The sequence below is a fragment of the Wolffia australiana genome, chromosome 2, assembly GCF_029677425.1.
Source record: "Wolffia australiana isolate 7733 chromosome 2, ASM2967742v1".
Lineage (NCBI taxonomy): Eukaryota > Viridiplantae > Streptophyta > Magnoliopsida > Alismatales > Araceae > Wolffia > Wolffia australiana.
Genome location: NC_135836.1, coordinates 452,283 through 479,769, shown reverse-complemented (window position 1 = coordinate 479,769; position 27,487 = coordinate 452,283). Strand labels below are relative to the sequence as shown.

Sequence of the window (27,487 nt, the reverse complement as noted above, 5' to 3'; positions counted from 1 at the left end):
GCTAAGTTCATTTTAAATATTAATATCATCTTCAAAAGTCTAAGTGACATAATATAAAAATATTTTTAAATGACCGTAGTAGCATTCAGTGTAACTTAGCTCTGAAATCATGTTAAGTATAACTTCATCTTCCTAAAGGCGAAGGGACAGATTTTTCATAAAATGATTCAAAACGACTTTAGTAAAATTCATGTGTAACCCTTGTTCTAAGGACATTTTAGTTATAACATCATCTTCCTAACATCCAAAGGACAGACTGTAAGAATGGTATAAAACGACATTGGTAAGATTCAGTGTAACCCTAGCTCTAATTTCATTTAGGTATTAATATCATCATCCTAAAGTCCAAGGGAAAGGTTAGTAACAATCATTTATCTAAGGTCATCCTATCTGTAACATCAAATTCCTAAAGTTTCAAGAATAGATTTTCTAAGAAATGATTTAAAATGACTTTGATAAAATTCACTGTTGTCCTAACTTTAAGGTAATTTAAGGTATAATTTCATGTAATTAAAGCTAACAGCGAGAGGTATTTTCGTCCGATCATATTTTAGGAACCGTTGCGAAGAGCTTAAGTTAGGGGTATTTCAGGAATAACAAAGTTTTAAACAGTGAGAAAATCGACGGCGTGGATGATGCGATCGAGGCAGATCTGCGGCTGGGGATTTCCGTGACGTCATCGGGCTTCCGTACGATCGTCGTACGGAAAGGGTGATCTCTTCTGTACTCCGCAGAAGGTTGGTATTTCTTCCAGAGTCAGATCTCTCTCTCTCTCTAACTGTCACTTTCTCCCTCTCTTTCTCTCTCTAGCAGTAGCTTTCTCTCTCTAGGCGTACGCTTCTGCTCTGGCTATGGCGGCAGCGAGCTGCCGCGATTTCAGGTTCGGATTGCTGGTCCCTGATCGGTTCTGTGCGTTTGTTTCTTTTTCGTTGTTCTTGAGATTTGATGCTTTCAGGGTTTCTTGATGCTTTTATTGCCTGTTTAATTGAAATTTAATGATTCGTTCATCGTCTACTTTCGAGATTCCGACGTCTGCCGGTCGTCTCGATGTTCTGCTTGATCATCTGCTGATGATAGGGATCGCCTGGAAAAGACCTTTAAGAAGAGCGATTTGGTGGTGCTTTCTTTTTTTTTTCCCTTTTTCTTTCTTCCTCCCGATTGATTGACTTAACGGATGAATTCATACTGAACGTAGGTTAATCAGGTTTTTCGTTGGCTGTGTTCAACAGAATCTGCTCTAGGTTAATTTTTTGGTTGATTGCTAATTACCCAATCCTCACGTTTTTCCTTTCTTGATTTTTTTAAAAAGGTAAACAAACGCTGAAATTCATCGCCAATGTCGGTGAATCTTAATCTTTGTTGCCTGCGCTCAACAGAATCATTAATTAGTCAATCCTCAGATTTTTCCGCACTTGAAAAAAAAATTGACCTTCAAAGTCATCTTCAGTGAATTCCCCACAATCAAATTCCTCTCGAACGTTGGTGAATCTGAATCTTCGTTGACTTCGCTCAACAAGATCTGCTACAGGCTAAAATCTCGTTGATTACGAATTAACAGAATCTGCTCTAGGTTGATTTCTTTGGTTGATTGCTAATTACTCAATCCTCACGTTTTTCCTTTCTTGATTTTTTTTAAAAAGAAAACAAACGCTAAAAGTCTCTTTATTGACTTCCTCACGAACAAATTCATCGCAAATGTCGGCGATTCTTAATCTTTGTTGACTTTGCTCAACAGAATCATTAATTAGTCAATTCTCACATTTTTCCCCTCTTGAAAAAATGTAAAGAAAACTGCAACAGCTTAAAATTAGTCATCTTCAGTGACTTCCCCTCAATCAAATTCCTCTCGAACGTTGGTGAATCTGAATCTACGTTGACTTCACTCTACAAAATTTCCATTAGGCTGAAATCTAGTTGATTACGAATTATCTAATCCAAATTTCCCTCTCTAAAAGTTTTTCAAAGAAAATTAACGTTCAGAGTGACTTTCATTGATTTCCTCACAATCCACTTCATCTGAAACATTGGTGAATCTGAATCTTCATTAACGTCTATGTTGGCAGTAGATGTGGTCGTTCTGTTCTTTTTGTGTGAAAAATTCGTCCTGTTCGGTTGTCCAAACAGAACAAAAACTAATTCGAACAGAACATCGAACAGACCCGTGTGCGGTTCTTTTGTTCGCTTTGTGCTAATTTTGTTTTAGTTTTGTGCAAATGTGTGAATTTGTGAGAATGTGCGAATTTTGTTCGTTTTATTTTTAAAAAAGGAACAGAACAAAGAACAATCCCCTGTGCGGTTATTTTGTGCGAAATATTTGTTCGTTTCAAACGAACAGAACAGAACAACCATGTCTAGTTGACAGAATTTGCAATAGGCTAAAATTTTGTTGATTCATAATATACTTGAAGCCCGATATATGTCCTCTCAAGAAAACTGAAAAAATAGAAGATCAAGAGATGAAGGAAGGTCAGGGTCGAGGGGCAGGGCGGACAAGGCCGAGGCCAGAGCCGCTGCCGAGGTGCTTGAAATCAGTGGCTTCAAGGCGGTCACCATGCCCAGAGAAGCCGGTGCCGCCCTTCTGAAGGTTAACGAGTTGCTTGGCCGTGCATCGTGCCCCACACGCAAGGCAGGCCCCGTCGCCGGCGACGAAGCGGCTGGCACAGCGCTGGCAGAACACATGGCCGCAAGAGCTGACAGCGGCAAGGGAGTGGGTGTTGGTGAGAGCGAGGTGGCAGGCAGGGCAGACATAGCCGTCCCCGCCGTGCGGGGCGGGGGTGAGACGGAGCGGGAAGAGGGCCTTCAGCTTGAGCTTCTCGTTGCCCTCCGGGCAGAGGGTGGAGGGAGGCGGCGGAGCCACCTTTGCAACGGCGGACGGGGTGGCGGAGGGCAGCCAAAAGGCCTTCATGTTTCGCAGAGCCTCCTCTTCGTACGACGTGACCTTGACGCTGTTGGCGCCCTGGAAGGAGGCAGCCGCAGCGGCGGTGACGGGCTGGCGGGGGGAATCGGGGACGGCGGCGTGGTTCTGCCGGTCGAAGGCGTCTAGGGCCCGGGCCTTGTCCTGGACCGCCTTCTCTTCCTCTTCCTCTGCCTCCTCCCTCTGTTGTGCTGCATACGCTGCCTGCTTCCTGCCACACAGTTTGACCCACCCATGATGATGATGATGATGCTTATATGATTATTTTTTGAAAGATGATGATGCTTATTTGATGATCACACCGCAGGAGAAGAAGCAGAAAAAAGGATTAACGATGATTTAGCAACAATGGATTTATTGATGATGATGAAGCTGAAGAAAAGATATGAATTTTGACGATAATGATAATGATTATGATAAAGGTGAAGATAACAGTGATGACACTGAAGATGTGGGTTAGGACTAAATCTGGATATCCTTCTTCTGGGCAAGGATGCACTCAAGATCATGATGATTAATAATGAGAGTGATTGGGATAATGAAGATGCAGATGATTAATGAATATGATTGATGATAATGATTGATAATGAAGATGAAGATGATTTATAATGATGATTGATAAAGATCATATGTGCCATAATGAAGAGGAAAAGGATTTATAAGGATGATTATGCAAAGCAAGTGGATGATTGCAATGAAGAGGATGATGATGATTGATAATTGATTACGGTAAGTGGATGATGATTATAATGAAGAGGATATTGATGATGGACAATGCTGATAACGAAAAGCGGATGATGATTACTTCGTTTTTTCCGAAGAAAGTGGATGATGATTATAATGAAGAGGAAGTTGATAATTGATAATAATGATTGATAATGATGATTACGATATGCAAATGGATGATGATTGACAATAGTGCTGATTACGATAAAGAAGCTGATGATTGATAACAATGATTGATAATGACGATTACGTTTAGGAAGAGGATGACGATCACAATGAAGAAGATGATAACAATGAAAAGGATGATGATGATTGTCAACGAATATTGATAATAACGATGATTGATACTGACGATGGATGATGAAGAGGAGGATGAGGGTTAAAAGCACCTCTGGATATCCTTCTTCTGAGCGAGGAGGCACTCGAGGATGCACTCCTTGCAGAAGACGTGGCCCTTGGGGCAGCACAAAGGGGAGACGAAGGGCTTCAGGCAGAGGGCGCAGGCGTCGAAGGGCTTTATCGAGTCCTTCCCCAGCCGCTCCTTCTGCGTGCCATAGCCGAGCTTCCGCTTCTCATCGTACGTGAAAAACGCGAGATCGTTGTTGTTCTTCGAGTGCCTCTGCGGCATCTTCCCTCCAAACCCTAACCCTAACTCACTCCGATCCTCCCCACTCGATCAAACCCTAACCCTACACTGGAGAGAATTCCTCGCAGAGACCGATTCGCTGATCGCCCGGGGAGAATTTGGCAGGACGATCCTCGCAGAGATCGATTCGCCGATCGCCGGGGGAGAATTTGGCAGGACGATCCTCGCAGAGACCGATCGACGACGAACAAGGGGAAAATGAACTCCTCCTGTATGAACAAACTGGATATTCGAGAGGAATTATGTGTATATTTATAGTAGTAAATTAGTCGATAGTTTGATGTTCCAAACATAGGTCAAATTTGTATAATTATATTGATCGATTCAACCTCATCGTCTGATCTATTAGATGACATTTAAGAGAAACCCTACAGTATAATCTATAAAAAAAATATTTCACACTTTTGATGCAAATAATTAAGGGTTAATAGCACGGTACGTCCCATACTTTTTCGAAAATCTGCGATATAACCCAAACTTTTTTTTTGCCACGGTGGAGCCCAAACTCTCTAAGTGGATTTCGACATATCCCATTTATGACGTGGAATCCACCGTGGCTGCCAGGTGGATTCCACATCATAAACGGGAAATGTCAAGAGATAAATACGTTCTATTAACCCATCCAAATTGAATCGCCCGGGAGAGAGCACAGAACCGAGACATAGACTGAGAGAGAGGGGAAGGTGGAGAGAGAGAAAGAAAGGGAGAGAGAGACAAAGGGCGTCGAATTGGTGCTGTTTGCAGTGGAATCCTTGGCGGTTTCTTCTTCGCTGCGGGAGTTCCACGATCTAGGGTTCGTTGTGGTTTGGTTGGAATGGCGTTGCCGCATTTTCACTGTCGGAAGGTCCTCAATTGCCGAAGCAGGTGCCGGCGGCGGGCCCTGCCGCTCGCCAGCAGAGATAATTTCAGGAATCTGGTTATGGAGCCATAGCCATGGGGCGGGGCCAGCCCGCCACCAGCTCTGCTTCCCATTAAGCTTGCCATCATGGCGAAGATGGCATCCAACCGAACCTCGTAGGGGAAAAAGGCATTGTCTTCGACGTCGTCTGCCTCCTCGATGAATCCGCCATGGCAACAAGGACATATTGGCTCCCGGCCATGGCGGAGCCTAAAGGACAGCTGGCACAGATTGGCAATCCCGGCCAAGGCAATAGAAGAATCAGTTGAATTCTTTTGCTAAAGTGAGTTTTTTTCACTGATCTTGGATTCCTCCAGTTGAATTCGTTGTTAAAGATGAACATTTACGACGAGGATCAATTGGAACATAGATTGAAGTGGATAAAGTGGATGAAAATTATTGGCTAGTCCTTTCACTCGTCAGTCTGAGAATTCATTGTTTTTTATTCACTTGTTTTGTTTATGGCTTTTGGAGAATAAAGTGGAGATGAATAAATGGGAAGCCCTGGCAAACTGCTTAGTTTTTCCGGTCGGTTCGGTTCTTTGAACATTTATCTTACCATATTGTTCTCCTCTCGCACCATTGATAATTGGGACTTGCATCTTTATGAGAGCCTTTTTATGTTTCTAAGCACTATTAGGAACATGCAGGTACTGCATATTTAGAGGAGCAAATAAACAAAAGCATGACTTCAAGAAGAACCCCACTGCTCCAATTTGGGGTGCCCCTCCGAAGGTTATCAGTGGGAAGCTCCTTGCTTCGGGTTATTGGTGAGTGTTCTCTGATTCTTCCCAGCTCTCATTATTTTCATATCTTGATGGAAGACTGTGACCCTCATATCTTGTCATCCATGTATGGGCTTTGATGGAAGACTGCTCGTCATCAAAAGTTGGGCGATGATGGCTCTTGGAAACAGATGTCAATGACAATGAAAAATTAGTTGTAGCCATTGTCATCCACGTCTGGGATTGGATGAATGATGGTGATAATTTATCATCAAACATTGGAGGATGATGATCATGATGACGTCAGGTCGTCATCAAAAGAAATAGACGATGATCATGATGATCTTTTATTATTTATGATTTTTAATTTTTTATTTTTTATAAATAAATCTTATATTTATCTTGCTTTATTTTTTGAAGATCAATCATCCCATACTGCTATCCTATCTATTTGTTCGTGCTGCTTGTGTGGAGGGAGCTGAGGGATGAGGCAAGATGCTCTCACAAGTACAAGGGGTCATGGGCAGAGTATTGCAGGTTGATCCTTGGAGGATCTTCCCTTATCATTTCAAAGATGGGGAAGGAAAGGAAAGGAAGTTTCCAGAAGGAAAGGAAGTTCACCAAAATGGCAAGCGAGGATCTACTATTTCTTTGTCTTTTCATGCTTAAACAACTGGTATCATTTCAAAGATGAAAAGGTTTATTACTTTGAGATGGGAAAGGTTTGACAGTCATCATTTCTGTTACTCTCACCCAACCGTTTCCAAGCTAATATAAAACATTTAATCATAATTTCATCATAGTCATCGTTGAGGATGACGAATTCAACCGACAGATCACAATGAAAAATGAATCAATAACTACAATTTTTTTTTTTGAAAGACATTGTATGATATGATAACTATAATAACTACAAATCCTATCATTTCAAATGAGCACATTTACAACAAAAAATAAGCTTCCAAATGAACAAAAAGACTCTGCCAGAAATCTCGACCAATTGAACTGAATGAAATCGCTAGAGGGCCCGAAATGGCAAACAGGAACGGAAATTGTGGTAAATTAGAACAATAAAGAAGCTAAACAGTGTCGTGGACAATGAACGAAGATCAGATCATTAAATGACAACTAAATAGTGTTCAGTAACTGTTCTGACAATACAAGTTAATGTTAAACTTAAACAGGTGGAGGTTTCGTAGCTCTATTGAAACTTAAACAGGGATGGTCTTTGAAAATTGGCTGATATGCGTCCTCTACATAAACACGTGGAGGTTCTGTAGCTCCCTGGGATCCCTGCATGATTGATCAATACAAGTTCATTATTTTACGTTGAATAAAATCCAAGAAGCCTGTAAACAAAGTTGGACATAAAATTCAAACCGTACTTGGCCTACAACTTGTATCCTTGGTTGGGTGCATGTCTTCTGATTATGGCCAACTTGGTGGCAGAGAGAGCACTTCATATGCACGTCTTTCTTGGATAATCTTTGCCCCTTAGGTTCTTTCTCACTGATGTCAATTCTTCTCTTCTGCTTGGGCCTTCTAGGTTGTTTCCTCACGAAAGGAGGGAATACATAGTTCCCTTCAACTTCGCTCCACAAGTTTTTTCCATTCATTGGTGGGATACCATGACTATAAGCTAGCTGGTATACATCTTTCTTCAACCACTCAGTGACAAAAATGACAGGGTCCTCCTTGATCCAGTGAATGCAAGTAATAGCATGGAATGCCCCTTATATCCCAATATCTGCAACTACAGGTTTTGCTAAGTAAATCAACCACAAATCTGCTTCCCAAGTTTGTAACCTCGAATTAATACTGGCCTGCGTGCCTAAGAGTGCATGTCCTAGACTTCAACTTGTTATCTTCGAGCAACTCCCTTATTCGAGGGAATAATTGATCAGTTCTATTAGAAAACAACTCCCTTTTCTTAGCTATCCTCTGCATGATTGCACCTCTAATATCTTCCAGCATGTCTATGATAGGTTTAGACCTATCCTGTATGATGTAATTGTTGAAGTACTCACAAATATTATTATCAATCACCTCACATTTTGTATCCTTACTAATGTAAGCCCTGCAAAACTTCTTTATACCTATATCTCCGAAGTCATGCGCGGCCTTTGGTTTCAATATGCTAATCTGTCTCATGATCCTCTGGAAATCTTCATGAGTTGTGCACATCACAGCTTTCCAAAATAAGTTCTTCAAAATCTCAGTGGAATGTCCTTTCTTCTTCCAATTTGCATAAATATGTCTACCACAATTCCTATGCTCCACATGTGGTAACAAATATGCCATTGCATTTTCCAGTCCCTGCACAATGTTAGAGAGTAGCAAGCTATTAGTGTAATAAAATAGTTCGACATTAAGCAATAAGACTTCAAACAATTCAATATTTATGAACGAGTTAGTTAAGTACCTTCTGTTGATCGCTTATAATAGTCCAACCATGACCATCCACAATTCCTAAATCATCCATCAGTAGTTGAATAAACCAAGTCCAAGAAGCTTGATTTTCCCCTTCAACCACTGCCCAGGCAATGGGGAACATTTGATTATTCCCATCCTTGCCCACAACACTCAACAATTGGCCTTTCATTTTGGTCTTTAAAAAACATCCATCCAACCCAATGACTCTTCTACAACCTTCAAGAAACCTCTTGCTATTGAATCAAAGCATATATAGAGTCTCTTAAACCTAACCAAATAAACTGGAGTCTCTATCAAGCACCAACTCAAAAGTACCATTCCTATTGACCTTCTTTAACTCAGCAACATAAGCAGGAAGCAAGTGATAATGGTCATTCAAAGATCCTTGAAGCTTCTTGCACGCCGCAGATCTAGCTCTATAACAGGTATGCTTTGAAACTGCGATTCCAAACTGTTCGTTTATTTCTCGCATCGTATCTACCACCTTCCAATTCATATTCATTCGAATTTTCTCTAAGAAGTGGTTTGCAATCCAATGATAATCGGCTTGTCTATTCCTTGGAGCCCTACTGCACCTATGAGTATCATTTAGTATTTTCACAACAAAAGCCTCCTTCATACCATCCCAACTAGCATATATCCTCCATGGACAATCTCCCTTGCAAACAACTTCAACTTTTTGGTCACCAGACTTTAAAAACCTGATGTTCAACCCGTTCCATATAGCATGGTCCTTCACAGCTGTCCTAAATTGAGAAGCCGACTCAAATTTCATGCCTACTTGAAATATAATCCTCTCAATGGGGCATCTCGGATCATACCTCTTTCCCCTGTATATTTTCCTTCTATTTTCACCCTCATCATCAGGATCATTGGGAGTTAATATCTCATCCTCCGAATCAGCATACTACTTGTTGTTGAACTTGTTCGTTTCTATTTCTCTGGCCGTCAACAAATTCATCATTCCATTCATCACTTGAATATCCGTCGGGATCACTCGTATACACATCACTTTCCTCATTTTCCTCGCACATACTATATTCAGAATCAGCATCACTATCATAATCAGAACCAAATACTTTTGTCTCGTCATCAGCCCTATTTAAGAAACAAATGGAAAATAGTAATTGATCATGCGTGCAATATATTTAAATTATCAAGGGAGAACTTACATTCTTCTACACTAATAGGAGCACGGTGGGGGAGAGCACCACTACACGATGAAGAACCAGACCTTAAATTCGGTCCGGTTTTAGGCACTTCTTACGTTCTGAACCTTAAATTTGGTTACGTTGGGTCATGGTCCAGCTCGGTCTGGTTCGTTCGGACCTTAATTTCTGAGTGTGAAGATGATTGGAATGTGAAGTTCAAAAAACTATTAAGGGAAAGAAGACGCACATGAAAATGTACATCAAAAGACAAACTTTTCAAAGAAAAGTGAGTTAATGTCATGGCATGGAGAAGCAACACGTAGAAATCAAACAAGGAAAATCACCTATTTTAACATTGGCATGTCAGCAGTGCGATGAATATAACTTCAATGTTCCCCATGAACAGAAATTTCCATTGAAAAATTAAATCAAAGTTCAGCATAGCCTTCCGTTCATTTCCTTTCTATCGAGAGAATTTTGCGTACTATTAAAATGAGTAAATTATCAAACGGGTTCGCAGAAATTATGTCAATATTTCAAAGGTTCGGCTAAAATCAAGGCGATAAAGCACAAAGAAGTGACACTAGAGGAAGGCAGAGATCAATGGGCTTTAAAAATTGAACTCTTGGGCGGCAATTCATTGGGCATTCTCCCAACGCTAAAAGAAAACATTGCAGAATTTTCTCTCCATTCTTTCTTACTAGCAAAAAATTATCGTCAGTAATAGAATTAAATACTGTCCTGGGATGACGTTGATCGATACTATTTTCGTTCAGTAGGATTTCAATCTGTCATGGTAGATTGATCCTTCGATGAAGAATTAAACCAAAAAGACATAGAATAAAACAAAATCGAGGTGCATAATTAGAAGATTAAGAGGGACAGAGAGCACCTTTATTGGATAAACAAAATCAAGTGGGGGAGATAATCAGATGCCCCAGACGAGCAATCCTTCTCTGATAAACAAGATCCAAAAGGCAGCCCTTGACGACCACAACGAACCCTAGATCGTGGAACTCCCGTAGCGAAGAAGAAACCACCAAGGATTCCACTACAAACAGCACCAATCCGACGCCCTTTCTCTCTCTCGCCCTTTCTTTCTCTCTCTCCACCTTCCCCCCCTCTCTCAGTCTATGTCTCGGTTCTATGCTCTCTCCCGAGCGATTCAATTTGGATGGGTTAATAGAACGTATTTCTCTCTTGACATTTCCCGTTTATGACGTGGAATCCACCGTGGCTGCCAAGTGGATTCCGCCCAGGTGGATTCCGCCGGAATCCACCTGGCAGCCATAGTGGATTCCATGTCATAAACGGGATATGTCGAAATCCACTTAGAGAGTTTGGGCTATACCGTGGAAAAAAAAAGTTTGGGTTATATCGCAGATTTTCGAAAAAGTATGGGACGTACCGTGCTATTAACCCAATAATTAACTCATATTAAAATCTACATAGTAGTAAATTTAGACTTAGATTTCTGTTCCAAACATTGGTCAAATTTTTATAATTATATTTATTGATTCAACACCATCGTCTGATCTATTAGATGACATATCAGAGAAATCCTACAATCTAATCTATCAAAAAAAAGTATTTCACACTTTTGATGCAAGTAATTAACTCATATTAAGAAATTGCATATGCGGATTTTTTATCATAAAATAGTTGGATTGGAATTTTGAATGGAATCTTTTGATCTGCCAAGATGAATTTGAGCCATATTGCTTAAACATTACATGAGCCATTGCTCTGAATTCTGCCTATGCGTTGGATAATGAGACTACATGTTGTTTTTTGTTTCTCCAAGATATCAAGTTGCCTCCCAAGAATAACCAATATATGTTCGTAGATCGTCAATCTACCTATTCCCTGCATAATTAGTATAAATTTGAAGGTTAGTATGGGAATTTCTGCTAAAGTTATCTTGTATCCTGGAGGGCCCTTCAAGTTTTTGAGAACACACAGAAATACCTGTTCAGGTATGTCCCTTGGGTCTTTCATAAACTAACCAAGTAAACTAAATGAGTTATCATGTCTAGTGTAGGATAGCCAAATCAATTTGCCCGCAAATATCTGGTATTTGACCTTATTTGTGGGTGGTAAAAATGGTTCCGCCCTGAAGCCCTTACCGGTTCACCCCCACCCCCCCCCCCCCACCGGCGCCGCCAAATACCGCCCATGATCCGGCCTCGGATGCCCATCCACCCTCCATGAGACCCGCGCCCAGGCCGGCCGAATCAGTTGGCCCGATCGGCATCCCCAAGCGCCGCCAGTGATCCGGCCCCCGGCGCTCGTACGCCTTTCGCGAGGGCCGCGCCCGTACCCCGATACGTGGCCGCCAGCCCCGCCCTTCCGACGCTCCCCAGGCCGCCGTTGCTTCGCGGTGGATGGCTCTCCAGGAAATGCCTGCCCCCTTGGGCGGCCAACGCCGCCCGCTGCCGGTCGTGCTCCCCAGCGTGGCCACCACCCAACCACGGTGCCACCTCAGGCGAGCCGAGCCCGGGCCGGACGCCCGCCCAAAGCCCTTTGAGTTGAACCAGACATCGCCGACGCTCCTGCTCCTCGTCGCTCTGAAGTCATCGGCCGACCACCTCAACTCATTTTTCGTCTCGACGCGCCGGACCACCACGCCAATTAAAACTCGGCTTCAACCACCGCAACTACCGGACCTTAGTCCGCAGGTCATGACGCGAACCCCTCTCTTGCATATTATTACCTCTTGCAATATTTTCTCACGTGCTCCACCATCGGGCCTCGCGTTTCGCCATTTCTCGTACGTTGGGTCTTGGGTAGCTACCTTTCGTCGTTATCCTGTCCATCACTATTTATGGGGATAGATAGTTGGATCAAGGATACCCGCTCCTACGGCAACCTTTGATTGATCTATCGGGTCATTGGGAGTCGGACCGTACGTGACACGTACGAGAACTCTTCCAAGGCGTCGTCCTATTTTGGTTATTGTCGTACTTCTCGTTATCTTTACAAACGTGCGTTCCCGCATTACATTCTGACTTTCACGCTCGTTCGTCTCTGCCCTGTGTTGCAACGCGCGTCGTCGATCCCGATCGTACCTGTTGCATCAATTTATTCCTTAGGGTACCAAGTAGGAACACTTTTTTCATGTGAAATTGGTGGAGGCTCTAGTCATTAATTTTTGCAATAGTAATTATTAACCTCACATGATCGTCTCTGGAACTGGAGTGAATGTCTACATGTAACCTATTCCAGAGGTTTTTATGTTACAATCTACAACCAAATGAGATTTCTACCTTTCTATAGCTCCATTGGCTAGGTATTTGACATTAAACACCCACCTATAATAAACGAGCTTCTTGCCATATGGCAAGAAACCACTAGTCAGGCAATGAATTATCCAAATCATGCATCTCTTCTTCCATTGACTGCATGAAAATCCTGTTCTCTAACACTTTTTCCAACTCAGTGGGTATGGCCACATAATCATAGAGATTAAGGCTGGATAATATTCAACGAGGTTCCTTGGAGAGACATATTTCTAGATGTGCTATTAAACTTCCTCCTTGTCACTAACTCATGTGTTAAGTAGGGTGTAAGAGGCTGTACTGAACTTTCTATGCTATACCTATTGCTTCCCAAACTTCTCAATAGAAGAAGTGGTAGATGATACAGTAATTGTATTATCAAGTGGCAGAATTTAGCTTGTTAGCATGCTGGATGTTAGCATCTAACTCATTGCCTCCTATGGGAGATGTTAGCATTATGGATATTCCATTCTCTTTCCCAAGTGATGTTTCATCCGCCAAACCGCTGCATTTATTTTGCATTTATATGGTGGTCGATACTTGAGCTCCGTCAGTTATAGTAACATTAGCGGTGGATTCTTTTATAGGAAATTTCCATCAGTTGGTTCATAAAACAGAACATGTTTATGAGATGTGACATTTAGTGACACATAGTACTTCCCTTATATGGGTTCATCGGAGATGAAACTTTGGAGATAGTGGAGAGGGTAGGAACATCCCCAATTTATGATCCCTTAGCTTGAAAAATAGTGCCTGTCATAACATGCTCATGTGGAAATCTCCATGGTACTTCATCATATGTATGACAAACAAGATTCTCTTTTACCCAATTTGAGGTTTCCCATGAAGTTTCCTGCAGGTTTCATGAATATGTTATCATTTTCCATAAAGATTGCACCATATATGCACCATGGGATCTGTCTCTGTAATATGTTATTAAGTCCTTTAATTAGTATGGCCTCCAGTGCTTATCTTGTGTACTACATTCATCCCAAAGGCAGTAATCTCCTATGAGAGATCAACATTTAGTGATTGCACAAGGCTCTCCACTCAATGGCCAAACTCTCAGCTTCCTCAAAGGGAGGCATCCTTTCTATGTTTCTAACTAAAAAAATTAAGTTAAGTCTAGAAATAAATTTGTGAAACAGTCTTATAACACAGACTATTTCTTTAGAATTTTAATTTTTGATGGGCCAGTAGTGATCCATCTCATTCCAAATGGCATTGAGAGAAAAGGTATACTCAAATACTTTCCTAAATCTTTAGAGTGATAGATTTCTGAACCAAGACTGGGATGTGCGCTAAATCATTAGACTTAGAATGCATTTGATAAAATTTCTCCCATACATCTGTGATATATGGGCACTACAGTAAATGTTACCCAACTAATGGTTCCAATGACTCATTAGCCATTATCTAGTGGCATAAACCTCATACCAACCCTCGAGTAGGGCATTGATGGGGGTAACGTGATGGAAAGATATGTGGTCGGCAAGCCAATCACACATTCCATATATTGTTCAATGTTCATTAATAGAACAAATTAGTTATAGTGCACGTGTGATGCTTAAAATGAAGTCAATGAATACATAATAAGACTTAGTGAATTATGATGAGATCTTAATACGGAGATCACTAGTCTTTAAACATGTGTTCTAAATATTTATATTCGAATTATACTCAAGAAGGACATCAAAGTATCCGGATAGAGTAGCACTATCTTGCCTCACAAATATGATGAGTACGGTCATTCTTGTTGCCATGTGTTGAGACATTGATGATAGATAATGGGTGATCTTTAGTTTAAAGAGTTCCTCGAATTGGTCTGTATGAATCCCTGAATGGTATTATATCGAACTATTAATCAGGTTCATTCAGGTCATGATTATGTAAGTAGACCTTAGACTGGAGACACCAAAGACATCTTGTGGACGGACAGTTGCACTTTAACTATGACCTAAGTGTCCCTAATCATAGGATTCTAAAAAGTCTTAGTCCAGGTGCATCAAGAAGTTCACGAAGATGATTGAGTGGTCAAAGTGGGATTGTCCACCCTCGATATAAGAGGTGATAGGTCAAGGAAGAAGATGCAATGAAGTCCTTGGCCAAGGCAGTGAAATATCAGAGAAGAGTTCTCCGATAATTTTCAAACACATTAGTAGTAAATCAAATGATTGATTAGGGTTTGACACTTGACCATACCCTAATACATCCTAGGAGCGTCAAGTGGATGAGGGGGACTATACATACATTGTAATCGATGATGAACATTTTCCATGTGTGAGTCGATACACACTCCTTTGTATCTTCTAGAGCAGGAGGTGTAGCTTGGGACTCTACTTGTTGGAGAATGACCTATTGATTGCGTTAAATTGATCCCACATTAATTAATCTATATGATGATATAGTTAATTAATTTGGAAGGTTAATAAAGGATAGTGGGCTGTTGGATTCGTTAACTAGACTAATATATGGGCCTAGAGGGTCACACACAAATGGTCTTTGTACGTTAGAAGATATACTTAGGTTTTGGGGATTTTTATGAAAAATTCCCTCTATGTATAACTAGGGGAAGGCCCTAAATAAAATTCACCCAGGCCAGAATTGTTCAGGGCCTTCCTCTTCTTCTCCTTTCTCCACTTCTTCTCCACTCCCGATGTGATTGGGATGGCATAACGAAGATGACAGAGGTTGAATGGTTCAATGAGAAGGAGGAGATCTGATGTGTCGAGGACTGCATGGATATGTCTAGAGGCTGCATACTTGAGCAGCTCGATTTGTCTTGCTTGGGGATCCAAGAAATCACAGATGCGATCTGTGCACAAGTGCTTCGCTCAATGGTTTTATCAATGTTGTTCGATTTCGTTTATGTCTTCCGCTGCGGAAGGTTTTAATTTCTTTATCCATGTCAAGGCCTCTATAACCCATGTACTACATATTTCTTATGTTTTAGAAATAAAATTTGAATTTCTTACATCATATGGTGTATGGAAAATTATTTTCCAAGCATTCAATCATGGCAAAAAGCCCAAGACATTTGCCTTGGTGTTTGATTAATAATACCATTTGATAAACTGCTTAACATGTTTATGTTTTTCTTATTTTTATGAAATATGACATGATTATGCAAGAAGGAAAAAATTAACGTAACCTCGATATTTGAGTTGCATTATACAGCATGACCTTTCTTGGTTATAAAAGGCTGATTTGAATATTTTGGAGGTTTGTTATTTTTCTGGGATAAATAGAGCATAAAATTCTAAAATAAATTTTTTTTCAATGTGGTAGTAGCCACTAGAGTAGGCATAGCCACCGCAATCACAACCTCAACCATGTAAGCTAAGAAATAGCCTATGTACATACCACGACAGCTGTTGTAGCATGCCTTAGTGTGCTGCAGCACTATTACATGGGACCTTGTGACTAGCCATGGCCAACAAGACCACATGCCACAGCTGAAAGAGTTAAGTAAATGTAATTCCCAGGGCTGCACGCACACATGAGAGGGAAAGGTTTGTTTCAAAATTTAAATTAGTTCTCTTTGGAAATTATACTTGCTTTAAGTTTTATGCATTTTCCATATGCTACTAATAACTTTAAAGCTATCATTCAACACCAAGTCTGGGCAGAGAAATAGAAGCAAAAAATCATGGCCCATAGTCTACGATTTGGAAAATCAAAATATAAGAAACTGATATGTGGGCTTCAAGCCAACTCAAAACATAGCTCGTACTGAAGCGGGCTTTTTCCTAAATGTTATATGTTAAGCAAGCCATATAATGTTTTCAAGAGGATAAGATGGCCAGGATTCTAAATTATTTTAAAGCATTTTTGAGTAATTTAGAATATTTTTGTCTTTCAGCTAGAGAAACAGAACCAGTGACCACTAACATGGACAAATAAGGAGGTTACACCTCATGGGGCAATGCTGACAGGGATTGATGGCCACCATTATGAAGCAGGTCAATTGCTGCAATTTAATCTCAACAATCGAACCATCTAGAATAGGAATCTAATGACTAGGTAAATTTTGATATATTTCACCCCAAGCTATCATCTCCATTGCCAACGAGCCATTTTTTATGATGGCAATGTAAAAATCACTGCTTGGATGCCAAAAGAACCCCACGAATGGTCCCATATTGCCTGCATAAGATCCTATCCCAGTCCCATTTGGTTGAACCTGCATCTCATCCACCCTTGAAATGACCTTTCTTCCAAAATTTTAAAAACACTCATGAATCTTAAACAGGGGAAGATCCTCCTCTTCCTTTACATTCTTTCCAATAATGAGGGTGGCATCCTACTCAGGTTAGAGGAGAGACATTGGAGATAGTAACCAAAGATAGATGTTTCATTGAGTTTTCCGAAGAGAGAAATCGTCGATTATTGGAGGTCTAAAGCAAACAATGACCCCAACACAACAGCAAAATCTGGTAAGTCAAAACTTTTAATACATGCAAGACTTATATGAAAATAAAAAATACAAAAAATATTGGTTAAATTTTTTTTTCAAGGGTATTACTTCTCTTTTGAGCAATTTTTCAAACAGTTTGTGACGGCCTTATTTTCCAACTATTTTCATTATTTTTATGCAATTTTAACTTAAGTAAAATGATGAAAATTATGTAAATTCTCAAATCTAACTACCATGTTATTATTTAATTGTTATGATTTTAACTAAATAAAAATATTATGATTTTTTTGTATTATTTAGATAAGTAAACACTCTCTCATTTAAGCATTTCTACCAACTCCTAATGTGCTCTCTTTATTTGCTTCATTTTTTAGTTTATTTTCTCTCAATAATTACTCCTATCTTTAACCATTTTCCTATCTTCTGTGATATGCATAATCTATATGATATTTCTTCACACATCTACCTACATTCTCTCTACTAGTTATCAAATCCCCGACTAATACTATTATCTCAATATGTATTCTCCCTCGCATATAACTCATGAATTAGGTCTATCTTTAAAATGCAGTTCCTCAGAGACGACCTTGTGATGACATCCATTTTTTGTAGCTTAATCTGACCTTATTTACCTGTTTATTTGCATTTAATTAATTATATGTGCATATTGTCAAGCTAAAAATGATTTAATTTATTTTAAGAATGACATTCTGAATTTTCTGCATTTTGGGTGATTTTCTGACATTACATTCTGAAAGAATATAATTTATTGGGTCAGAATTAAATGTTTTTGGAAATTTCAACATTAAACTCATAAACATATGTTTTTTACAAGTCAAAATACATATTTTTATTATTTTTTACCCTTTCTTTAATTAAATATGAATTTTTATAATATACTGTGAGGCCTTTATTTCCGTATGCCATGTGTTACCATTCGATTCACCAAATGGTGACCAGCCATGATTTAGGATCATGATTTGGGACATCTAATCATGAACCTGGTTAATTATTAGCATCAGCCAATGATTTAACTAATTTTTTGTGGCATCTAATTATAACGAATTGCTTTTTGCTATTTTTTGGCGCAGGGCAACATGGACCAACAAGAGGAACTCTTTCTTGTAATAAATTCCTCATGGAGACCAAGGAGTGAGAATTAAAATATTGGTTTTTCTATTTTTTTTTATCATTCAACAATGACAGCTGCGATGAAGTATCAGCAGCATATGACGCCATGTGTGGTGCGCATGGGTCAGCCCCTAATTGGATTAGAAGGGGAGGGTATTGATGTTGGGGCACTAACGTGATGCGATGTGTCAGCCCCTGATTGGATTAAAAAGGGAAGGAGCTGATGTTGTGCAGGTTGACATGGTGCAAGCTAGACATTTAATAATATATTTAAATAACATACTATTATTCTTCTGTTTTTTGTCTTTTTCCCTGAGTGACACGTGGAGTGATGAGAGCCATCGTTCATGGATGACAACGAAGAATATCAACCAATCAATGCATTAAATGCTAGGATGAGACAAAACCCTAACCCAATGACATGACCGTGCTGACGAGGAAAAGGAGAGAGAAAATTTTGATTAAGTCAATAGCTAGGAATTGTCAAACTTGTATGCCTGATTTGCGAAAATCCAGCACTTGGATTGAGCTAAAATTTTAAGGGTAGCCTCATCTTTATGTCCTCTATCCATCCATTTGGTGGATATATAAATTGAGCCTCTGATCTTTGTAAAAAAAACATTTTTAAGCTCACTTCCTCCCAAAGAGGCAGATTGAAAGAATGGGAAGTTTTGAAGGTCCATCAAGGTTTTCTTGGTGTCTCTTGTGCTTGTAGAGGCTCAACAAAGAAGTAGGGAGGTTGATCTGCGTCAGGAAGACGCCTTGATCTTGGAAAATTATTGGGATCGAAGGTTAGCCTCCTGCCTTACATTGAGTCTTTATAAACACACTAAGGTAGTTTAACTATCTTCATCATCCATCATCTTCATCCAGCACAATCAGTCATCCACCTCCATCTTCCTCCGTCATCTTCTCTATCCATCATCATCTATCATACATTTCATGTGTCCCCTACACCATGAGGATCTCATCACCTACCTCTTGCCTTCTGTTTAAGCAAACTTATATCACTATCTCTTCAGTTTTAATCACCATTCTACCTTATTTTCACTACCTCCATCACCTCATCCACTATCGTCCACGTCACTACCACCGCTGCCATCACGATCCCATCTTGTCTTCCCATAATCCCACATTATAAACCCTAACTTGGATACATCTTATCCTTACTCCCATCTTGTTTCACATCATTGTCTCACGCCACCATTCACATCAACCTTGATCCTCTCATCTCACTCAGCAATCCACTATGAGTACTAACACACTACTCTTTTATCTTATTAAACTCCTCCTACCTTTATTTTAGTTACTATCTTTACCCATTTACTAGCTTGTACGATATGTGTTTCTGCTCATCTTCTCGACTTCACCAGATCGAGAGAGTTCCTTCCCTAATACCCGTTCCCTATGGAGAGGAACCTTACTTTTCACTAGCTAACTAAATTATTTACAATTACAGATTTATAAACATTATTTATTGAACTTGATTTCAAAATGGCTTAATTTTAACCCTAATTTTATCACCTTGCTCTCATATACCCCCAATTCTGCTTCATCACCTTTCACCTTAAATCAAGTTAAATTCAGCATGTGGTATTGATTTGGGCTTAATGTATATTTTCCATTATTCCAAATGATTCACTGACTAAATTTATATTCATTTGAGTAAAATTTTGAATATAAAGGGATAAAATATCAATGTAAAGTTCCATAAGAGAGAAATAATTCGAGAGATTTATAATTGCTTTTTTTAAAAATGCAAAGATAACTAACAAATTGGATGAAGGATAGAGCAAACTGAATTCCATTGACATTGAGCGGAATGAAATATGATCTTAGCATAGATATATAGATTAATAATAATTTTATTAATTGAGTCTGATATTGAGATTAAAATAGATGAATATGAATTGAATCCATTAGATGGGTGTAGAGAGATATAGAGAAATAATTTTATATAAATGTAAGATTTAAAATATATTTTAAGAGAACTAGATGAACTGATAACAAGGAGTTTTAATTTAAGTTGCAGAATGGATGTAATTTTTTAATATATTTTAAATATTGAGATACTATATAAAGACAAAGTTAATGAGAGATTATTTTGAATGGTTTCCTTAGAATAGTATCAGCAATTAATTCACGTGTATGACCTCTATATATCTATGGGATCATTTGAATGGTAGATCTCCTTTTGAAAGTTTTCAATCCTCTTAAAAGATCTGGTTGATGTTCGCACCAAGCGTTCTCATGGAACACCTTACCATCATTAGTGGTATAAACATTTATCCACGTGAGGCTCTACAATGACTTAGGATATGGTTAATTGTGAAACCTCAATTTGTCCATCCAGTTAGTACTGATGCGTAAGAGAAAAAGAGAGAGCTCTTTCCCTAAAGTTCAATATCATGGAGGGACTTCCTCTGCAATCGGCGATTTCATCATAACTTCTGCTACAGACCTCCAATTGCATGATTTTTTGTTCCATTGGATTTGGAAGGCCTTAATCCATACGAATCAACTACAAAATATCTGGAAACAGACCAATATAGCTCCAAATCAAAGGAATTGAAGTTTGAAGGTAAGTTTTTCATTTCAAAATTTTAATTTGTGATATCTCTTGATTTAGAGAACAAGAATATATCAAATATGGGTTTAATCTGTTCCTCTCGGCAAGGTGAGTTTATTAGTATCAATTTTTCATTATTCCTTTTCCTTTATCTAAGATTTTGATGACTTAAAATCCCTATGACCGTAAAAAATTCTGCAGCCCGCAATCCAATGGGGCCGCTAAAGAGGAGGGTCCTCCCAGCTAGCCGGCTTACCTGTCAAATACATTAGTAGGCAAGGGGAACATCTTTGTTAACCTGGCCTAGTCTTTTGACGTGTTGCTCATGTCAAAAGAAGGCCGCTTAGCCACATCCGCCTTAGGGTCTATCTAGACTGTCGGATACGACACCCTGGACGTATTTAATGCCGTACAATTAATGAAAACAAAAAAAAAGAAAAAAGAGAAAAAGGAAAAAAACAAGCCCCACATGTCAAACCCACGACAACATTAAATGTTGTCATGACCGAAGCCATCAACGGGCCAATCTTGACCATCGCCCCGCCCATGTGTCGCGATCGCGACAGTGCAGATGATGTACCTGTGACCTCGCTCCCTTGTTCAAAACATTGAGACATTGGCATTTAATGCCAACGGCTCAATAAATCCAATGTTTCACCTAGGGACTGACGATCTGGACATGTCAGATTCAACGGTTGAGATTCAACCCGAATGCTTCACAGATCGGTCCTTCACTGTTGGATCTGCCACGTCTGCCGCCGCCAATCTCAACTTTACAAACACCAACAACGGGCCGTCCGCTTTTATCGATTGTTCCAACTCACCAGCATCGTTGGATGCTCTGTAAGATCACCAATTGGATAGTCACGATATGTCCATCGTAGGAACCAGCTCAACAAGCCCTACTTGTAGGCTCAGCAGGCCGAGTTGACTCAGGTGACTCGTCTGAGTGTGTCCGAGCCAACATGGCCAGCTCCGACCGGATTGACCAAGTCGACTCGATTGGGTGGGACCAGATCAACTCAGCCGGGTCTCACCCAGTCGACTCGGCCAATTCTGGCCGGGTCGACTTGGTCAAAACGGCCGACTCTGACTTAGTCGACTCGGCCGACCTAGACCAGATCAACGTGGTAAAACTGGCCAGATCCGACCCGATCGAACTAGCAAATCCAGACCGGGTCGACCTGGTCGAACCAACCAGATTTGACCTGGTTGAATAGACCTACCTAGTTAGGGTCGACCTCGTCGTATTTTTCGTTCCAAACCGGATTGAACTGATAGACTTCTCGGCTAAATTGGACTTCGCCGCCCCGATGGACCCACCATGTTTGATGCGACCAAACCAGGAGCTCTCGACCGGGTAGACCTGGCCACCCTAGCTGACCTCGCCCTAATCATACCGGCCGATCTGGCCGGGCTCAATCCAATTAAACAAGATGACCCCGAACGGACCGACCTGGCCAACTCAGCCGGGTCCGACTTGGCCGAACCGGTCAACCCTGCCCAGGTCAACTCAACCCCTCTGACCAAGTACGCTCCAGTCACACTGACTGATCACAACTGGGTTGACCTGCCCGACCCGGTTGGGTCTGACGCAGCCAAACAGGTCGATCACGAGAGTGATTCAGTTGTTGTCTCTGGTGATCTGATCATCCAGATGAGTAAATGTGGGCAGACTATGAGTGAACAGGTTGCACAACTTTGACCTGCATGTGCCAGGATAGGTGATAAGCCGAAAAATCACGTAAAATTACGTGGTCGTTGCGCTTCTTAGACTTATGCAATAAATTTATAATTCCCTTAATTACTAAATAAGAATATAGAGCAAGCAAGGGGTCGATCCGCAAGGAGACAACAATTCAGAATTTTCAAACAATTTTTATGAATCAAGTCAAGTAATTTTGAATTTTGCAATATTTAATTCAATTAATATTAAATAATATTCTTAAAATAATCAAAATTAAGTAAAACTTAATTTTGATTTCGGTCAGATAATTCCAGATAAGAATATTATTATTATTTTAAGCTCATAAAAATATAAATTATTAATTTCCCAATTTAATAAAATTTATAATAATTTTCAGAATTAAAATTGGGAATTTAATAATCAAGAAAGTGATTTTTGAATTGGAGTTCAAAATGGATGAATTTTAGTTCAAATTATTTTTGGGTTTTTTATATATTAAATTAAATTCCTAAACAATAAAAACCAAAATATAGAGAGAGAAACAAATCAAATTAACCTAGAGAGAGAAAGTGAAGAAATTGGGGAAAGTCCCAATTTCGACCCTAAATTAAAAATGTAATGAAGCAGAAATGTCCTAAAATGATTAAGAATTAATTATCAAAAGTCAGATCTCGAATCCAAATCAAAAAGAAGTGCTGATGCATTCAAAACATGAATCTAGAGCATGTACATTTCGCCCATGCCAAGGCGTTTTTGAATCGTTCTAGAAGATGATCAAATACAATTCAGAAACTTACAAATTTGATAAAGAGATCCAGATCTGACGACTTCCAGAATGCCTCCTGTGTCCTTCCTGGCAAATTGCTTGGGGAGAGCCTCCAAAAAGTGATTTTTGCCCTTTTCCAGACCTCCATTTAAAGATCCAACCGTCTGGATTGTAGAGGGGGAAAAGACGAACCTACCCTCAAAATTTCAGCCCAATCGGACATGTAGATCTCAAGATATCAAGGTTTTAGTGAGAAAAAATCTGAGCCGTTGGATTTATTTATCTCTCCTCCAATAAGCTTGGAAATGGCGCGTTTTGATTGGCTAGCATGATTATTTCTCGTTTTCCGCTTTCTCGGATCACGCCCTGACACGTTGTTGTGCGCGTCGTCCGCCCGCAATCATTGGCAAGTGATTTCGTCATTTGAACAGCTAGGAATTCTCCACGTCATCCTGAAATAATAAAAACAAAAGAAAAGGACAAAAGGTCTTTTTAAAAAAAATATATATATATTTTTATTCTCTTAGCCGTAATCTTTGACCATTCTTCTCTCTTTTATTTTAAATCATAAGCCGCTATTCTTCTCTCTCTTCTCTCTTTAAATATTTTAAATCATAGCCACTTATGTTGACTATTCTCTCTCTCTTCTCTCTTTTATATATTTTAAATCATAGCCGCTTATGTTGACTATTCTTCTCTCTCTCTTCTCTCTATTTATTATATAATAATAACCACTCATTCTCTCTCTCTCTCTCTCTTTATTCTTATTTAAATAAATATATCCATTTATTCGCCCGGGCGAATGACGTGGATACTCCTTAGTAAATATTTAAATATATTATAAATGCCAAATAAATAATATATGTGTTATTTAAATATGTAAAAATCATTTCTTGGCTATATAATGGTAAAAAAATTATATAAAAATATGGAAAATTCCAGAAAAATAATGGAAACACTTACCAACCTTTAGCCAAGTATTTAAAACCCTGTAAAAAATATTTCTTCACTGAAATGAAGTTAAATTCCATAAAAAATGATAAAAAATCAGAATTAATAATAAAATGAAAGGTTAAATGATCTATCTTTATTTTAATATGATAACATGGAAATATAGTCATTAAAACACATAAATATAATATAAAATTCATTAATTAATCATGTTAATTTGCAAGTTATCAATAGGGAGAGACAAACAGACATAAAGACTGGCACCATCGATGACATGGGTGGCAAGGGTTGTTGGACCTACAATAACTACTGCACAACCACTCCCGAAGTCTGTACTTCCTCCTCATTATGATGACAGGACCCCGACGCGAGTTATGCTGAATTTAAGGGAGTACGTCTTGTTGCGTTTTCCAAAGAGAAGGTCATGAGAATGACAGCGCCATTCGCCTACACCCTAATAGGGAAGCTCTCTACCAAGTGCCCCCTTATAGATGATATCACACGACTATATTTAGCACTAGGACACTTCCTCAGAACGGTGGTCATCAACGCGCGCAACCATCCGAGTGTCTATATCCACTTCTAAGTAGAAGCTGATTTTAGGAAAGCTTGGAGCCATATCACCATGAATATTTGTGGTTCCATTATGCATACATACCGATGGACGACGGAGTAGACGAGCACCTCACCTGTTCATTCCCCTCACTCTGTCCTAGTGTGGATAGGCTTCCCGTGATTATGTCCCCATCTCTTCACGCTGACAACCTTGGAATCCCTGGCCATTGCTATAGGCACATTTATATGTCTTGATAAAGACGTATATCTGTTCAACCGCCCTAGATATGTGCGGGTTTGTGTGGAGATTGAGCTACTAGCCCCTATTCATCACATGATACTTATTAGGAACGGGGAGAAGATGATTCACCAGTCCATAGTGTACGAGAATCTCCCACAATTCTGTACACACTATACACTTTTGGGACACCATCCACACGTGTTGCCAAAAGGTGATACATGCCACCTCAGCCCCCAAATAGAGTACCTTCCCCCATTGCCCTACGATGATTATATCTTAAAGTCAAAATCCATTACCCAAGGGCATCGTCCTAACCAGAGACTGCTGCCTATTGCATGGCCCACCCCCATACTACAGGGTATGTCAAGTGTGTCGCCCTCCTTAGCCTAGGGACCCATGTCCGTCAAACCTACTTCGGTTCGGCCTACACCAACAACTGCATAGTGGATGAAGAAGGGTGCTGATAAGCACCCAAAAACTCACCTTGGGCTAGAGATGCCCCATCTACTACCCACTTATCGAGCAAATGGAAAGAGGTTAGGTCCGTTAAACCAACCTGGAATGCATTTGATCTTCTAAAGGTAGCATATGGATCTGATACTCGAGGCCGCACTAAGGTAGGAGTGACTCACATTAGTGCCCCACATGCTACTCTGATTTCCTCTCCCCCTAGTTCCTCTCAGCCTTTATCTCATGCTCAACACCACCCTCTGTTCATCATCCATCCCCCTGCCCTCTACCCCAATTATCTATTGTCGTTAGCCATTCTCTTCCTATACCTTCCCCACCTTGTCCTCCCTCTTCCCGACGTTTGCCATCATCTACCACACGTACCCCTTCTCACCCATCTCCCAGCCAACCAACTCCTTCCTCTTGCCACCTGACCTCCCTCGACACTTGTCATTCCCACCACCCACCTTTCCACTCACCCCAGTCATTGATCCACTTCCCCAACCCTCCTGACATACCCACTCCCTACACACCCGACATACCTATTGTGGCCCTTCCCCACCCACCCGACCCACCCACTCTACTTGATCCCAACACACCCCATATACCACTTGCTATGGAGGAATGCTTGACTAAACATCAAGCCTCTCTCCCTAGCAATGACACATGTGGGGACACTAGTGGACTTGCTTCCACGGGCAAGGAGGATGATGCCTCCATATTCGCAGACTGTGATATAGACACCCCACCTCCTCCTAGGCATCACTCAGGTACACCTGGCACTCATCGCATATATAACACCCGATCGAAGGTGCACCACGTGAGCCGATAGTTCTATGATTCCAAGTCTCATTTGGAATTGTCGAAGGATACGCAACCCTTTTACACAGTCTCATCTCCTGTCACTCATCAATAAGGACAAATTAGGAATAGTTGGGCTTATTGAACTGATGACTACCCCCGATAGCACACACTCCATTATGAGAAAACTCAGAATGGATCACGTCTACTGCCACTCCTTGAATAAGATCTGGCTATTATGGACACGAGACTATTTGTTGGTGCTCCTTGAAGAAGGGACCCAGTATGTCACCTTTGACATTCAACCCTCCTTGGTGACTTACACGCTCATGGTAGTCTATGCATCACCTAGATACCACGAGCGAGAGGCCCTATAGGAGGAACTTGTCTAGCATATACACACCCATCCCTGTCTTGTTGATCTCCCCTGGTTTATAGTGGGGGATTTCAACCATGTACAAGCAGTCAATGAACGTCAAGGAGGTCAGCCTCCTTGGTCAAGAACCGTGCAAGCATTCAATGACTTTCTTCATCAAGCTTCACTAGTAGAGCCCCCACAATAGGCAAGAGATGGACGTGGTGCAATGGGTGCTAAGCAGACGCACGTCTGTATGAACGATTTGACCATTGCTTAACAAATAGTATTGCACTATTGTAGTGAAATATTATTATCAATCTTTTAGCACGATATCACTATGATCATTCACCAATTCTCCTTCTCTCGGACGCGGGTATTCATGTCCGTCGGCCATCTTTTTGATACCAAGCTATGTGGCTCGAACATGAAGCTTTTCAAAGCTTTGTGCATCACCACTGGCATGGCGTGATCTCTACATCACCCATGGAGAACCTCAGTTACAGACTGAGGAACCTCAAGTTGCACTTGAAATGGTGGAATAGACATGTATTTGGGGACATGCATGCACCAATCGAAGAGCTCAAGACGGAGGTGACAGCTATCGAGTGACAACTATAGCATGCTTGGATGGACGAAGTGGGGGAGCGCTAGCTTAGGCTTAGTGAATAGCTTGAGGATGCCATGTGACGATAGGAGATTTTCTATCTTGAGAAATTTTGTACCTGATGGATGTGAGAAGGCCACAGAAACACACATTTCTTTCATGCCTCGATTTGTCATAGAGCTCGTC

The 27,487-nt window shown here is 40.4% G+C and overlaps 1 protein-coding gene and 1 long non-coding RNA gene across 2 annotated transcripts; one reads left to right on the top strand and one right to left on the bottom strand.

Moving 5' to 3' along the window:
* Window positions 1-570: 570 nt before the first annotated feature.
* LOC144716464 (uncharacterized) lies at window positions 571-6,621 on the top strand. The gene is made up of 3 exons (XR_013584899.1): window positions 571-880; window positions 5,835-5,954; window positions 6,330-6,621. It is a non-coding gene; the product is annotated as an uncharacterized LOC144716464 (long non-coding RNA).
* Window positions 2,365-4,515, bottom strand: LOC144716463 (phosphoinositide binding protein). The gene is made up of 2 exons (XM_078591572.1): window positions 4,030-4,515; window positions 2,365-3,125 (listed from the first exon to the last, which is right to left on the bottom strand). Exons 1-2 carry the CDS (start codon window positions 4,266-4,268, stop codon window positions 2,468-2,470), a joined length of 897 nt encoding a protein of 298 aa, XP_078447698.1. The 5' UTR covers window positions 4,269-4,515; the 3' UTR covers window positions 2,365-2,467.
* Window positions 6,622-27,487: the final 20,866 nt, after the last annotated feature.